This window comes from Tyto alba, unplaced genomic scaffold (assembly GCF_018691265.1).
Source record: "Tyto alba isolate M040663 unplaced genomic scaffold, T.alba_DEE_v4.0 Super-Scaffold_2, whole genome shotgun sequence".
NCBI lineage: Eukaryota > Metazoa > Chordata > Aves > Strigiformes > Tytonidae > Tyto > Tyto alba.
In genome coordinates, this window is record NW_024881282.1 from 81,005,865 (window position 1) to 81,020,599 (window position 14,735).

General features: G+C 39.6%; 1 protein-coding gene across 4 annotated transcripts in view; it reads right to left on the reverse strand.

Moving 5' to 3' along the window:
• The window catches only part of SEMA3A (semaphorin 3A), a 336,738-nt gene that overhangs the window by 158,464 nt on the left and 163,539 nt on the right, over nucleotides 1–14,735 (reverse strand). For 2 of the 4 annotated variants that reach the window (XM_032985231.2, XM_032985232.2), the window contains exon 3: nucleotides 10,934–11,131. In XM_032985231.2, the coding sequence (XP_032841122.1) occupies nucleotides 10,934–11,045 (112 nt within the window). In that variant the 5' untranslated portion in view covers nucleotides 11,046–11,131. Of the gene's footprint in view, nucleotides 1–10,933; nucleotides 11,348–11,577; nucleotides 11,599–14,735 lie in introns of those variants that run through there. The other 2 variants (XM_042792922.1, XM_009963908.3) reach the window with 2 other exon arrangements.

Consider the following 14,735-nt stretch of genomic DNA (forward strand, 5'->3'; position numbering starts at 1 on the left):
CCAGCAAAACTGTCAGAAAAACTATGTAGCACATGGTCAAGTAAGACACAGTAGTTTAACAAGTCAAACTACTAACTTTTGCCTGAAGCTGAAAGGTACACCAAAATCATACAAAATCTTGTAGTTGCTCTGTATTTCTCAATTAATAGCATAAAAACTGGTAGTTTATTCTAGAAAAAGAATGTTATTCAAAACAACCATTACGTCATGTAAGTGGCATGAGGAAATATAAAAGCAAAGAAAAATAATTTCTTGAGTTAATTCACTGAAGATAATACTTAAATGCTGCATGCAAAGTATGTGGAATATATGAACAACTGATTTTATTTTCACATAGGCCAGGCTGAGGAAGGGAACAGGTGCTTTCTTACTTATTTTAGGAATGAGGATGTGAATCTTAGAGAGATGCAGAATTCTACTTCTGAATTTATTACAGCAGTTAATCCTCATTATTAGGTTTGAACTAGGGCTGTCAAGCAACAGTTTTCCAGTGAATGAGTCACCAATGATAGGCAATTATAACTGACTGAACCGATTACTGAATATTTCCCCAAGTGGCTAAGAAAGGCTGCCCTCATCCTGGAGAAAGTTGAGAAGCATTTTGAGTATGGAAAGTCAGAAAAAGGGCTGTGTGCAGGAAGAAATGGAAGTTTTGTGTCCAGAATCTGTTGGGAAGGAAAACATGTATGGTTGTAGGCACAGAGGAGTTTCAAACACCAGTGGCCTGGTAAGGTATGTTCAGACTCAGTGGAAAGGGGGAGGAAGTGCCTAAGGTGAGGTTTTTCGTTTTGTCTGATAAGCACAAGAAAAAAAAATAATTTTTTTAACTTCCTCTTAATTTTAAAATATGAGTTTTGATTAGAAAAAAAGAGAAGCCTGGCTTAAACTCGGAGAAATAGGCCAGGATCTTGCAAGCTCTCACATACCTTTGGTCGACAGTATTGCAAAGACTAAACACAAGGCTCTTCTTCAGTCATCTATAATCACCTTCACAGTGCATTTAGTGTGAAAGAGAGGTGGATACTCCAAAAAACATTATGAAGTGTTCCTGTATAGAACCATCTGGAATATCCAAATTGAATTAGATTACATATGCTTTCTGGATAATATGCATGTGCTTCATGTCACAGGCGTACACAGCTGTGAATATAACTATTATAATAACTTTAAAATACCTGCAAGGCCTTTTTATGTTGATCAAAAATAAATTCTGACTGAACTTTGAATATACACATTAATGGGATTAGTCTGAGAGTGGCATACAGCTCTGAATAAGCATGTCAAGTCTCTGACCTCAAGCAATTCCTCATGAGATCACTTAATACCACTTTACAGGTGAAGAAGCTGACATGGAAGACCCAAAGAATTAATAGGATTTCACATTTATGGTACTTTCTTTGATTCCCATTACAGTACAGACTTCTTGTGTATCACCAGTTGTGGTGCTGGGTTTCTGTTAACCTTCAACCTGCATTTGTAGGTGAGGATAACAAAACTTTCCTAATTTGTGTGACTATTGTCCATTAAAGAGTGTGAGTTCCAGTGAGAGTGAAAAGAATGATAAAAGATACAAAATTGTAAAAGGATGCCAGAAAAGGAAGTAGAATACCCAGTAGATTACATTTCCATCACAGATGGGAAACAAAATCTGAAAAAGTAGAATTAGAAGTTTATGTTAATCTAGATCTCAACACTCCTGGCTGCAGAGAAAAACAAAATTTTCAACATATAATATTAATATTATTACTTTATTTCATAACACCACTTTAAAACGAGCTATGAGGAATTTTCTTTCAAATTTAACAAATTCCTAAATCTTTTCACTTGACATGAAATCTTGCTTGCCTATTTTTGGTGGTCATTTTTTATGGCTAGAGTACAAATGACTGAGTATACATATTTAGAACAGCAGTATGGATGGAAGTTTACCATACTGATAACCACACAGCCAACATCCTGCAAATACTGTTCCACTGATGTTTCGGAAATTTCAGAGAAGTGCCAACTAGAGCTCTTTGAAAATGTTACCATACCCTCCTGTACATATGAATACACACTTGGTCTTGGTGAATGGAATCTGACACATCTTGGAAGAGCAGCAATTTAAAAATAAAGTGATTTCCTAACTATGCAATTTGCAGGTAGCTCAGGGATCCATTGTCTGCAAGGCCATCAGAGCAAGAAGTTTTGATATAGCCATGCATCTGCTGTAGTAGAAGGGAATATGAAGTAAAAAGCAATCTAGAAGATAGAGTTTTCTTTCCCAGATCCTCAGACACCATTTCTGCTGTCTCTCCTATTATTTGACAGGAACTGGCATTTACCACATGAGCCTAGCAGAATGGAGACCTACATGACCTAGCATGATGGAATGAGACCAAGTTGACCTACAGATACTACAGAGCAACACTCATCATCACTGATATGACCCTTGATGTGTTTTGAGAAAAAGAACTTCATCAGGAGTCAGAAATATTTCAGACTACACCTTCATGCAAAAGTAGTAAAGTTGTACTGGGAAATCCATGAAGGAAGTAAAAGTAATACTAACACACTGAAATCTCCACTTCATTTTATGAGACTTCATTCTCTGCCTTGGCCAGGCATGGGATCTGTGTCTAGGAAAGGATAGCTGTTGCCATCCCAGTGTTAGCTGGTGATGAAAGCTGTACCCTGCACTCTCTGCAGCTCTTTTGGATGCTTGTGAGCTGTATTTATCGTCTGTTGTCTCTAGAAAAGGCCACCAACCCCTCCCCCTTGAATGGCAGCTTTAAATCCTTTACATTATCTCACAGAGCTTTTTTGTGTCCTTTTCTCACACAAGGCTGGAATTTCAAAAGGAGCCAAGAGGGGCCGTCAGAACCAACATGAGCTTTGCTTCATTAGAGTAGAGAGTAAAGGAGAGCTTTCTTTTTCCTCCTTCCACAAGTTAGATGAAAGCAAATAACTACTTCATTCCTCAGATTGTTCCCTACAAGATCCAACTTTGCAAAAAAATATTTATAAGAGATGAGAATTTTATTTGACTGCTTGCTTCTAAAGTTTCTGCAACATCCAGCTGGAGAGATAAGCAGGAGGCCCAACAAATGTCAAACAACTTTAAAACATTAGAAGAATGGCAACAACTTCTGACTTTACTGGGTTTTGGCTATTAAATAGCAAAGGATGAAAACTAGATGTGACACAAAGTAGACTAGAGCTCACACGTTTCAGGGATTGCTGAATATGTGTCTCGCTCAAGGGGAATCTGTAATCCCCAAAGTGAGAAAGGAATCCCCCAAACTGTAAATCGATTTAGAATTTTTAGAAATTAACCTAAATTAAGTTTCATCCTGCTCTCATTATTGAAATAGTTCAGCTGAGAAAGGGGAGAATTAGGGTTGAGGCACCTGTCCTCTGAGTTGCATATATGCATGTGTATTTTTTACTTGCAAACTACGCTATATGAAATTAAGTCTTGAATACCTTTTTCTTTTAAAATGTAGAAACATTCAGAAAGGAACAGAGCTGGTCAGGGGACAGCTTACTGAAATCTCTGAATGATAAAGCTATTAAATTGGTAAAGCTCTGCACCTCTAGACAGTCACATCCAGCATGTGTCACTGGATTTGGGATGAGCTTATTAAGGAGGAGAGACATGGGAAATGTGAGATGTAAATTAGATAATTGCTTTAAGAATATGAAGAATATAGTGGTATTGTATATTTCTTGCTATAACTGAAAGTTTGGTGCAAATTTAGAAGTCATAGGTGACCTCAAGATCACAAATACTGAGGGCAGACATAAGTTTAATCAGTTGGATATTTATATAACTTTAAATACTCATTTAAGCAAAGACAGTTTCTTAAATTAGGATGCTTTGGATCAGAGCACAGCCTAAGTTCTTCCATAGCATTTAATTGGTACCTTCTTTTGATACCTTCCCACAAAGAAAGAAACTAAATTAATGAACAAGGAGCTTATTTCCTTTTACAGTCACCAAAATGTGATCAGCACCCTTAAAGTCTCATTCAGTCTGCCTAAACCAATATTAGTTCTGGAGGTACCTCTCCTTCCATTGACAGTGAAAAGATCCTAATGTGACTATGTCAGTCAAAAAAAAAAAAAAAGAGAAAGACACCACAGAGAACCTCCTGTGGTGGAGGAGAAAGGCTACAGTGCTTTTAAGATTTCTGATGCTCTGCTCTGGCCATCCTTTTCTCTCTTGTACATTGGGGCACTATCCCACTTGGAAAAATAATAGGAAAAGTCAAGTAAATGTACAATCCCCACAGTTATTCTCACCATCCACAGCTGTTACTGGAAGAGAGCAGCTAACCTATATGAAGTCTGTATGTGGGAGGACCGTGAACTTGCAGACATTCCTGAAGGGAGCTTTAATCCTGCAAGGAAAGGAATTTGCTGAATCGCCCACCAGCATAACACCAGCAGCAACTTTCACATGTAACCTTAATTAACAAGAGCACCAGGACAAGCTACAGAACTTCCATTTCAAAATTTGGACATAGAGCTGCCAGGGTCCACCCCACACATTTGCTTAAAAATAAGCCCGTGGGAGCCTGAAGACAATTTTATCCTTTTTAGCTTTCAAACAACTGGAAAATGTCACAACCATTGACACCACTTAGAAGGATTTGTTTTCTTCTCAGTCACTTAGGCACTGCCTCAGGTGAAGATGTGATTTTGCTTCAGATTGAACTAGGGTCAAGTCAGGCTCCAGTTCAATCACTTTTGAACATTGAAAACGTTCAAAATATTGGAGCAACTTTGCACTGCTTGTGCTTCCATTGCAATGTTCCAGGTATGCACATGACACAAAAACACGGTGGGCCAGAGGAAGTAAATAAAAAAGATGTCTCTCTAATAGCAGCTGTGGGCATTAAAGGCCACATGCAGAATCAGTGACTAGGCAAACCAAAACCATATTGAAAGGATCAGCATATAGCAACACATTAAATAAAAACAGAAATATACTTCCAAGCAAAAAGAAAGAGTTAAAAATACAAATCATTTAGTGGTTTCTTCTCAGATGGGATTCCATGTAAATACTTTCTGCATGTACAGAAGCACACACAGGAGAGATTAGCATAAACGACACTCTTACATTGTAGCAACCTGCAAAAAATGGGTTTCTTATTTTAAATATTGTTTTGCTAAACCTTATGGAATAAATACACATCTGAATAAACCCTAAGCAAACAGATAGGTACTTCGGTCCTGATCAAAAAATTCCAAGCACAGAAATAAATTTTAAGGCAATCTTCACATATCACTAGATCCACTGAGTTCAGTGAAACTATGGATGTTTAAATTCCTCACGAGATCAGAGTTTCAAAGATGCTGTAACAAATGGTAAAAATAAGTGCTGCACACCTTGTCTACAGCGAAAGAGTTTCCACTGCTGTCAATACAGCACCTTCCATGAATAATTCAGTCATTTGCAAACTGTACAGAACAAATAATTATAGAGAACTCCAGCTTCACAGAAAAGGGAGGCTCTGTAATTCAGAAACTACTTTTTCCACTGGAATTAAATGGGAAAGTTGGAAACACAAAATGAAAATGTTGGGCTAGGTTTTCACGCTCCTTGTTCCAATTATACTGTCTCGGGCCTTAATTAGCTAGCTGAAAATTTCCCTATATAGGCAAGATCTGAGCTTAGGCACTTCCTTCATCAGCTTTTCCCTCCTGTCAGCCTGTGGGGCACGTCAAAGGCAGGCAGGGTAGTCCTACCATCTCCCCTGACAGTTCTCAGTTCTCATGAAGACCCAACTCAACCAGCGTTAGAATGACCAACACACAGATCATCTCTGAAGGACTCATCGTTTTGGGGCAAAGAAAAGGCCGAAGAGGCTGTGACTGCATCTGACATCTTCGCTGCCTCCCAGCCCCCCGCACCGACTGAACAGTGAGGTCCTAGAGCGCCAGAGACGTGCAGAAATGCCATCAGGAACAGCAGAAGCTGAAGAGTGTTACAAACCTGTGCCTAGGCTGCAAATGTCACTGGTTTGCCTTCCCATCTTCTTCCTAAATCTGGGCTACCCTTCACTCCTTTCCAGGCACGTTGGAGAGGCTTTTCCCTCAGACAGTATTCTTACAACATAGTTTAAGCAAAAGGTTTTTTAGGTAGATATCTTGAAATCTGAGACAAACTCTAATACTGGTCCCAACTCAGGAAAGACAGGCTCCCTTGCCAGTATTTCTCTCCCTATTTCCTTTTCCCACTTTGTCCTGCTTTCCCAATATTGGTGGAGCTATTGAGTTGTGAGTTATAGAGTATGATGGAAAGGAAAAACCACAATCAAATCCACCTGCAGGTCATCAACTACAACCAGGTTAGGTCAACAAACTACAAACCAGGTATCATATTTACACTAGTGTACATACAGGTAATTCAGTGTGGTGTCATTCCTTCCTTGTTAAGACATGTTGGACAGATTAAAGTGGACAGAAGTTTTGCCATTGCTTTCACTAGGGCCAGGATTTCATCCATTTAAAAATCGATCCTATAAAATTGTAAATCAACTTGACATTAAGGATGGAGTAGTTCTCACTATCACTGCAACTTTATACAAGACACTTATTTTTAATATGGCTTGAATTGGAGCCATTGAGTAATAGAGCTAAATCTGTGTGCAATGCTTTTCCAGTTACTTATTCTCAAGTAATATGTATCCAATTGAGCAACAAAAACAAAGGAGAACCACACATGTACTCTTACAAAACATACTTACAGCATTTAGTAATTTTCAATAGACAAATAGGACGCAACAGATGGATTTGAGAAAGTTGAGTTCACAAGATTTATTCATGTGGAGACAAAAATCGGGGCTGCCTTAGGAAAAATCTGTAAATCAAGGAATCGCTAATGGTAATTCTCTCTTTAGGCTTATATGTTTATATTTAAAGGTTACTGTAGCTGGTTCCATCTCTGTTTGTGCCGTTACCTCCCCATACAGAGGACAGCAAAAGAAAATAGGAAACAATAAACGATACAAGAAATCCATCTGGAGTTAAGACTATATTTATTGTTTTAAACTTTGCACACTCAACTTGATCACCATCTTTCTGAGAAGTCTGTGCTCAGTCGAAGTTTCTTGAACAGAATCTGTGACCTAGTGACAGAATATAGAGACTTACAACCGACACTGAAATTGAAGCCATTGAGATTAAAAAGAAAACAACAAAAACAAAAAAAACAACGAAGCCCCCTACATTCTTTAAGAAAAGATTCCTTTACTTTTGACATATCAGCAGTGACATTTCTTGTTACTTTACAGTAAAGACACAAAGTCTCTGAAGGACACAAAAATAGGAGCTCAGAGGTTGAAGGGCTCAACTGAGCTTTCAGTTTTATAGCTGGTTTTACCACATTTAGGCTATGATCCAGAACTTACTGACTTTGGTGAACTTCAGATCAGGCCTTTAATCATATTAATTCCCTTTTACTGAAATACGGAGATAAATATTGTCTGTGCAAAATCTTTCCAATCCATGCACTAAGCTGAAAATGCTTGGAAACTTTAAAACGTATGTAGCAAAACCCCGATGCTACCGAACAGGAGTCTCCCCACAGATTTCAGCTGGACAAGGATTTCCTAGTGCTATCCTCAAATTTCCTTCCTTTAATACGCCACCAAAATCAAGGTGTCATAAACCAAATAACCAGAACTCTCTTTTACAATAAACAGAAAGAACCTTTTCAGATTGCAGATGTGGCCATCATATATGCATTTATACACTTCCTCTTTCTATCCGTTACATGCCCCATAGGATGCTTCCGATCTTCTTCAAGACTGAGTGACAAGAAGTTAAGAGGAAGCAAGAATAGAAGTTCACCAAAACTTCTGTCCAGCAACCTGGGAACTGGTAGAGCTAATACTGGGCCTTTGAAAACAAGTGACCATAGGAAATCAAGTTTGGCAGGGATTTAACCCTTCATGACTAATTTTGCTAACTTTTAAAGCAAATGCCTGAGCTTTTTAACCATGTTTGACATCTAATTAGTCAAGAAAAACAAGAAGTTAAAATACATCCTTGCTTTTCTTTTGACATAAAGCACCAACAATTAGCTCCAAGGTATTTGTTTAGGCAAAAAACAAGTATGCATGTTAAAAGAAAGCACAGTGACAGTCACTGAAAAGAGAAGTCACTTAGGTCATTCTTTCCACCCTGCATATTTTTTTTCAATATCGTAAGTTTATTTTATTCAACCACAGGTCTTCCTGGAGAGGCAGAATGGGTAAGAATCTGGGTAGCTTCTTTTCCTAATTGCAAGTAGTTTGAACAGAGATGAATCATGTCACACAGTCACATAGCAGTGAGGTATATCTTGAGAGATACGTATTAGCATGTAAGGTATTCAGTCAGTGCCTAAAAGACATATTTGCCTAAAAGACATATTTGCAATAACTACAGCTCTTAAGGCTGTTCCTACGTAAATTTTTAACACTGATCTGTGCATAAAATACTGTGCTGGACACAAAATTTGTCTGGAAAAGCACCAGCTGATAAGGCTTCGTTTTACCTGACTAATAATGATATCCCCATACTTAGGGATCAATGCTGAAGCACAGGCAACATGCTCCTCTTGACCTAGCCAAGCATTTACACTGGTATTTAACATTAAGCATGTGAGCAGTCTGATCTGATTTTTAGGGTTACACATGTTTTAAGTCAAATATGTGATTAAGTATACATATGAATCAAAGGCCAGAGTGTGAATTCCTGTAAGTCTTCAGACTTTAACTTGCTTTGAATTGACTATGCATTTACTTTCTTTACTAGATGCGAAATATGGTTGCTCAGCATTTGAACTCATTTTCTTTTTACAATGATCTGCTAATTATTAAAACAGTTTCAATGTTCCTTTCAGTTTCCTGTTTTGCTCATATAGGCTTGAATGTATATTAAAATTTGATGACTGATGTCTTTAAAAAATTAAAATATGACCTTTTCTACCAGCAAGTGCAGAGCTGGTAAACAACAAATAAGCAGAATAGCAAAATATTGCTAAACTGTATATGGATACAGTACCAGCGGGTGAAAAAAAGGAAAAAAAAAAAAAAAAAAAAAAAGAGAAAAAAAGAAAACCACTGTCAGATTTGGATACCTTTTGAAATTAGTTTCTGTGAATTGAGTCAGTATGAGTAGGGGTATCAGACTTAAGTCATCAATAAACTTTAAAAAGGTGAAAAAAAAAAAAAATCATTAACTAGCCATTAAATCTCTTTACAGGATATTTTTATAGCATTTATGCTTCTATCTACTAATCCGAGTTTCAGTATGACTGTAAAAGTTTAGAAGCAATTAAGAGGTTTTTAATGAGTTTTTTGAAATGACATGTAGTTATGGTGGAAGCTCTCTTTAGCTACATTATCCAAATTAATCAATTTTGTTTTAAATACAAATGGCTTTTCTTATGAAAACCAAATTAAACAGATTCTGAACCCCTTAAGCTGTTTTTTTCACACATATCTTTTCAAGTTTAAACACACACAAATATGCATACATGTGTTCTTTAATAAAACCCCGAACATGCATTTATTTCATACAGTGCATCCAAGTTTTGCAGGTGTTTAATTTTTGTTTTTCATCTGGAGTGCGAAAATGACGTCTGCCTTGTACCAGAAAGGACTTTTCCCCCTCTCATTTGCAGCACAAGAAAGATGAAAAAAATTGGAAAACGTATTTCTACTGGCAAGAGATGTATTGACACTATAGTGTAAACTGAGATTGACATCTATGACCAGGCATGCACACACATGTTCTATCTTTTTCCACTGTAGCAGCAGCGTGTTACTTTTCCTCCCCTCTTTCAGAACCGTAGCTGCTGCTCCTTCTCTCAACCTTCCATAATCTGGGAATCATGAGAAGGCAGCTCTTCAGACAGACATGCATATACACATAGATGTATAGATCTCCCTTCTAGAAATAATACTCCATAGCTCTTACATTTTAAACTTCCTTCCCAGTTGTACATTCTCCAGATTTGGTGAATTCTTCTGAAAATGTACTTAGAGAGGAACTAAGCTGATAAAGAGAAGAGTCTGCCTACTTCAGAGTCCTCCTTTAATACTGGCAGCATTATACAAAAGTTAATTACTGACAATTGCAGTGTGAATAGCATTACACAATTTCAAACGCAAACGTAATCTCACAGCTCTTTCTTCAGTTACACCTTCCCTGTGATCTCTAATGAAATACATCAGACTACACCAAAAACAACCCTAGTTCAAATAAATTGCACTGTATGAAACATCCATAGGCAGTATTTTCTAGTGCATAACAGTGCTTTCCTCCTTTTCTGGACTGATCTGTTCCTTTCAGTTTATAGTTTCTTGGCAAACCCACCATCTACTGCTTATGTTAGGCATCTGATTGTCAGATTTGTACAAACTGAATATTCATGACTTGAAAATTAACTACTTCATGCCTAAAAAAGGAAAATATAAATCTTCATCTATTCCATGCTGTTTGAAACAGATCTGGTATTGTGGCTGCACTCCATGCCCAGAAAGGGAGAGATTAGCTGGGTGGCCAAACACATCTCACCGTTTTAAAGAGTAAAGTCCGATGAAATAGCCCAAGACTGAGAAATACTATTCCACGGATCAGCACGATCCGGAGTCCTTGTCTGCAAACGCAACTAACTCTTCTTTGTCTGTGTTTAAACTGCGTGGTACCGACCGTAGCACGGAGTGGATTTTAAGTTTTGGGTTTTTTTTTTTTTGTTGTTGTTTTTTTTTTTTTTTGGTTTTATGTTGTTTTTTGTTTGTTTCTTTCTTTCTTTCTTTTTCCGAAATTTCTCCTAATGCCAATTTCCCCTTTGGAAGATAAGGAACCCCAGGGAGGAAGGTGGGGGGAGAGGGGAGCGACGGGGCAAGGAGACGTTTTGAGGGAAACCGAGAACACGAGAGAACAACAGACTTACCTTTATAGGATAATTTGAGCCTTGGCACGTTATTCTTCACATGCTGGCAGTTCACTCTTCCTGCTAGTAATACTCCCAAGGAAAGCAAGGCAATCCCCCTGAGCCAGCCCATGCTGCAGCAGCCACTGTAGGGTCCCTGCGAGCCGGAGCCGCGGCGCTCCCCGTCCTGCCGGGCGCCGCCGGGGAACTTCAGGCAACCTGGGGAGCGGAGGTAACAGGTGATGGGGGTGGGCTCCGCGCCCCGCCGCGCCCCGCCGCCGCCAGCCGCCCCGGCCCCCCGCCTCGCCTCCGCCGGGGCAACTTCAAGCCCCTCTCACGCACACGCCGCGGGCCGGAAAAGGAGGCAGCCCCCGGGCGCGAGTGGCGTGCGGGCGGGGGGGGGGCATGATGCGGGAGGCGGCGGCGGCGGGCGGCGGCGCGGGCCGGGGGCAGGGGCCGGGGGCCGGGGCCGGGCCGGGGGCCGGGGCCGGGGCCGGGCCGGGGCAGGGGCGGACCGGAGCCCCGCTCCCCGCGCAGCGGGCGGGTCCCGGGCGGCAGGGGCGGGCGCGGCGCGGCGGCGGCCCCGCGCTCCCCGCGCACATGGAGGCAACGGGGAAACACACACGCGGGCACACGGACACACGGACGCACGCACGCACACACACACGGACACCGGTGCTCCCCGCGCTCCCGAGAGCGGCTGACAATGGGAGCGCAGGAAAGCTCGACACCCCCCCCCCCCCCCACCCTCCCACCGCCCCCCCCCGCTGTCACACCACACATAAAAAAAAAAAAAAAAAAAAAAAAAAAGAAACACTTCGCGGCAGAGATTAGAGGAGGGAACAGAAACCTCCATCGAGCTTGGGAAAGGCACGGAGCTATAAATTTCACGAGCTATTTTATGTCATTGTCCAGGTTGTTGAGTTTGGGGTTTTTTTAAATTTCATTTTACGGTTCTAATTAAAAGATGTACGTCCCCCTTTAAAAAAAAAACAACAACAGCACAACACAACCCACAATGTTGCTACCCACATAAATAACATCTCCTGCCCATAACGTAATCCTCTTCGGATTGCTTCCAGTTAAAAACAAGTAACAAAGTCTTCCCTCGGCATAACTTTACCACTGAAGCTTTTAAAGCCTTGTTAGGGAAGGTTGCTCCAACCCTCCCGCCCTCCCCACCTCCTGCACTACTCCAATTCAGCAAAAAAAATTCCTAGTAAAGCCCACTTCAACAATCAGTTCAAGACATGTACAGGTCTAGAGGGGCTTATAAATTACACTGGAGTATTCTCTGAAGTGTTCTTAGAAGTTAAAAAACGTTCCAAACCTTCCAATTTCTAGGACTGTGTGATTGTTATAATCTTATATTTTTATGCAGTGAAACTAGATAATGATTTTTGTTTGTTTGTTTAAACAAAAGGACACACAAAATCCCCAGAGGTCTTCTAAATGTTAAGGAGCTGTAAATACAAACATATAAGCAAACTTAAGCTCTCCCCTCCCACACATCTGAACAACCCCCTCCTACTGAGTGACAGTGTATTCAATTTTCCGTGCTGTGCTGAATATCAATTTAACGTGCATTTTGGAGTGTAATGCTTTACACAGATATGCACCCTGTATTACATTCCTAATGCAATACTGATAGAAATGCTAGCAATCGACCTTTACAAGACATTGGCATCATCAAAGAAGTGTGCTGACCACACGTTATTTTGTTCTATACTTTTCTAGAAAAAATGAGTCTGCGAGTGCTTTATGGTATTTCAGTTAGATCTCTTCCTTCCTTTACCATTATTTATTACAGGTTAAAAACCAGTTATCTAGTCCCACCACCAGTGACCACACTACACTCTGAATTTTACAGAACACAGCATCTCTTTCCTGTGTTCAGACCTAGCTACAAAATCAGCATCTATTAAATAGTCTTAACGTTGAAGCTGAAGTTCATAGTTGAAAATGCGGGTGTCAGTATGGTTCTAATTAAAATGTAAAGACTCATGCAGAACAAGGCTTGGTGCTGTGGTAAAGCAAGGGCTAAAATTCTGTCATTGCTGTTTTCATTGCTTAATATTCACACACCAGTGGAAAAGAAGGGGCTTTTCCCCTCTCCTCTTTAACAAATTCTTCTGCTTTCTGAGTTTAATTCATTAATCCCGTGACATTGTATCTGCCAGATTCAGCAATTCTATTGATCAGCAGCATTGTTAAGAAGATAAAATCCAAAAATAATGTTGCTTTTGGTCATTCCCACACTTGTTATCCTGAGCATTTTCATGCTCCAGGCAGTGGATTAGAGCTCCAAAATGACAAGAGATGCCTGTCTGTTTTCTATGGATTACTTGCTACAGACATTCACTCTGCAGAGGAATTCATGTCACTTTGAGATTATTTGGAGAATTGGCCTAATGAATTATCCTTTTGTATTGAGCAAACAATTAGAAACAAAACACAAAAGATGCACCATATTCAGGACTTCATAAAGCACATCATTTTAGAACGATGTTGTTACACTCAATTTACTTCTAATTTCATAAAGAAAGCACAACTCTTTTTTTTTTTTCTTACAAAGAAAAGAGAGTAGAAAGCTAAAATTTTACCTTTCTCATGTAGAATGAATGTGTAATACTCCAGCCTATTTTACAGCAACCGAATAATCAAATCATAGTCCACAGTCAATATATATTTTGCCCAGAAAACATATGTATTAGATACCATCAGTACTAATTTATCCAAGATTGCATCTGAGAGATAAAATACAGCATCATTTTAGGAGAGATGAGAGATACTTTTTGCATCCTTGATGTGAGAGACCACTCATGTTTTGCCTTCTTCTGTGGGATATGCCAGTCTAAAGACACAGAGAAGGGTAAAAACTGATCCTGTGGGTCATCCTCCTGCTATTTAGCTCTAAGTAGTGCTAATCAGCTAGTCAGGGTAGCATATGCTACACCCCCTTATAAGGAGAGGGGCAATGGCAGCACTTCAGTGGTGCTTGAAGAGGCTTTATATCTCAAAGACACCCATTGCCATATGTTGCTTCTGCCAAGGCGAAACTGGGCTGGCTCTGCTTGGAAGGAATGATTTGGCCAACACTCCTATGGCAAGTGCCAGAAACATCAACTCTGGGAATTTAGGGTGGGCAACAACTCACTTTCAAATGACAAGCTATTCACCTTTTTTCTTTGGTCTTTTGAAAGCAATCTAGCTGCTGAGTTTAGAGAGAAACTGAGTTTAGAGGGAAAAAGTAAAATCCAAACTTTCCTCAGTTCTTCAAATAATACCCTTCTCCCCTGAAGATGAGAAGACCACAGTTATTAGCTTAATTAATTTTTTATTATTGCCCAGCAAGTTCAAAAGGAATAACAGTTCTTCTGCATCATTTCCCATATTTGTTGCAGATTTTATTTTTATTTTCTGTAACAGCATTTATATGACATTCTATATTGTGTTTTATGTCTCAAAACCCAGATAGGCACTTGTGGGCTCTGTTTAACATTTCTGGTCTCATGCTGTGAGGCATTATGATTTAGAGTGTTTTATATCACCTTTCAATATGTGCCGCAACTTTACATTGATAGATCCTACAAAGAGTTATACTTGGATGTGTCTTGGCTTTCACTGTAGACCATCCATGCAGAATTACTCCTTCAATCACTTACAAGCTGGCATCATTTGGTGCTTCTCATTACTCAGAAATAGTATTACTTGACTCATGATTACTTCAAACCTTCTTGCTGCTGCTGTGATTTTTATACTTAGAAGCTCTTGAAAGCTTAACTGCTCTAAGAAAGCCTTTAGTGTGCTTTAAAAATGTACT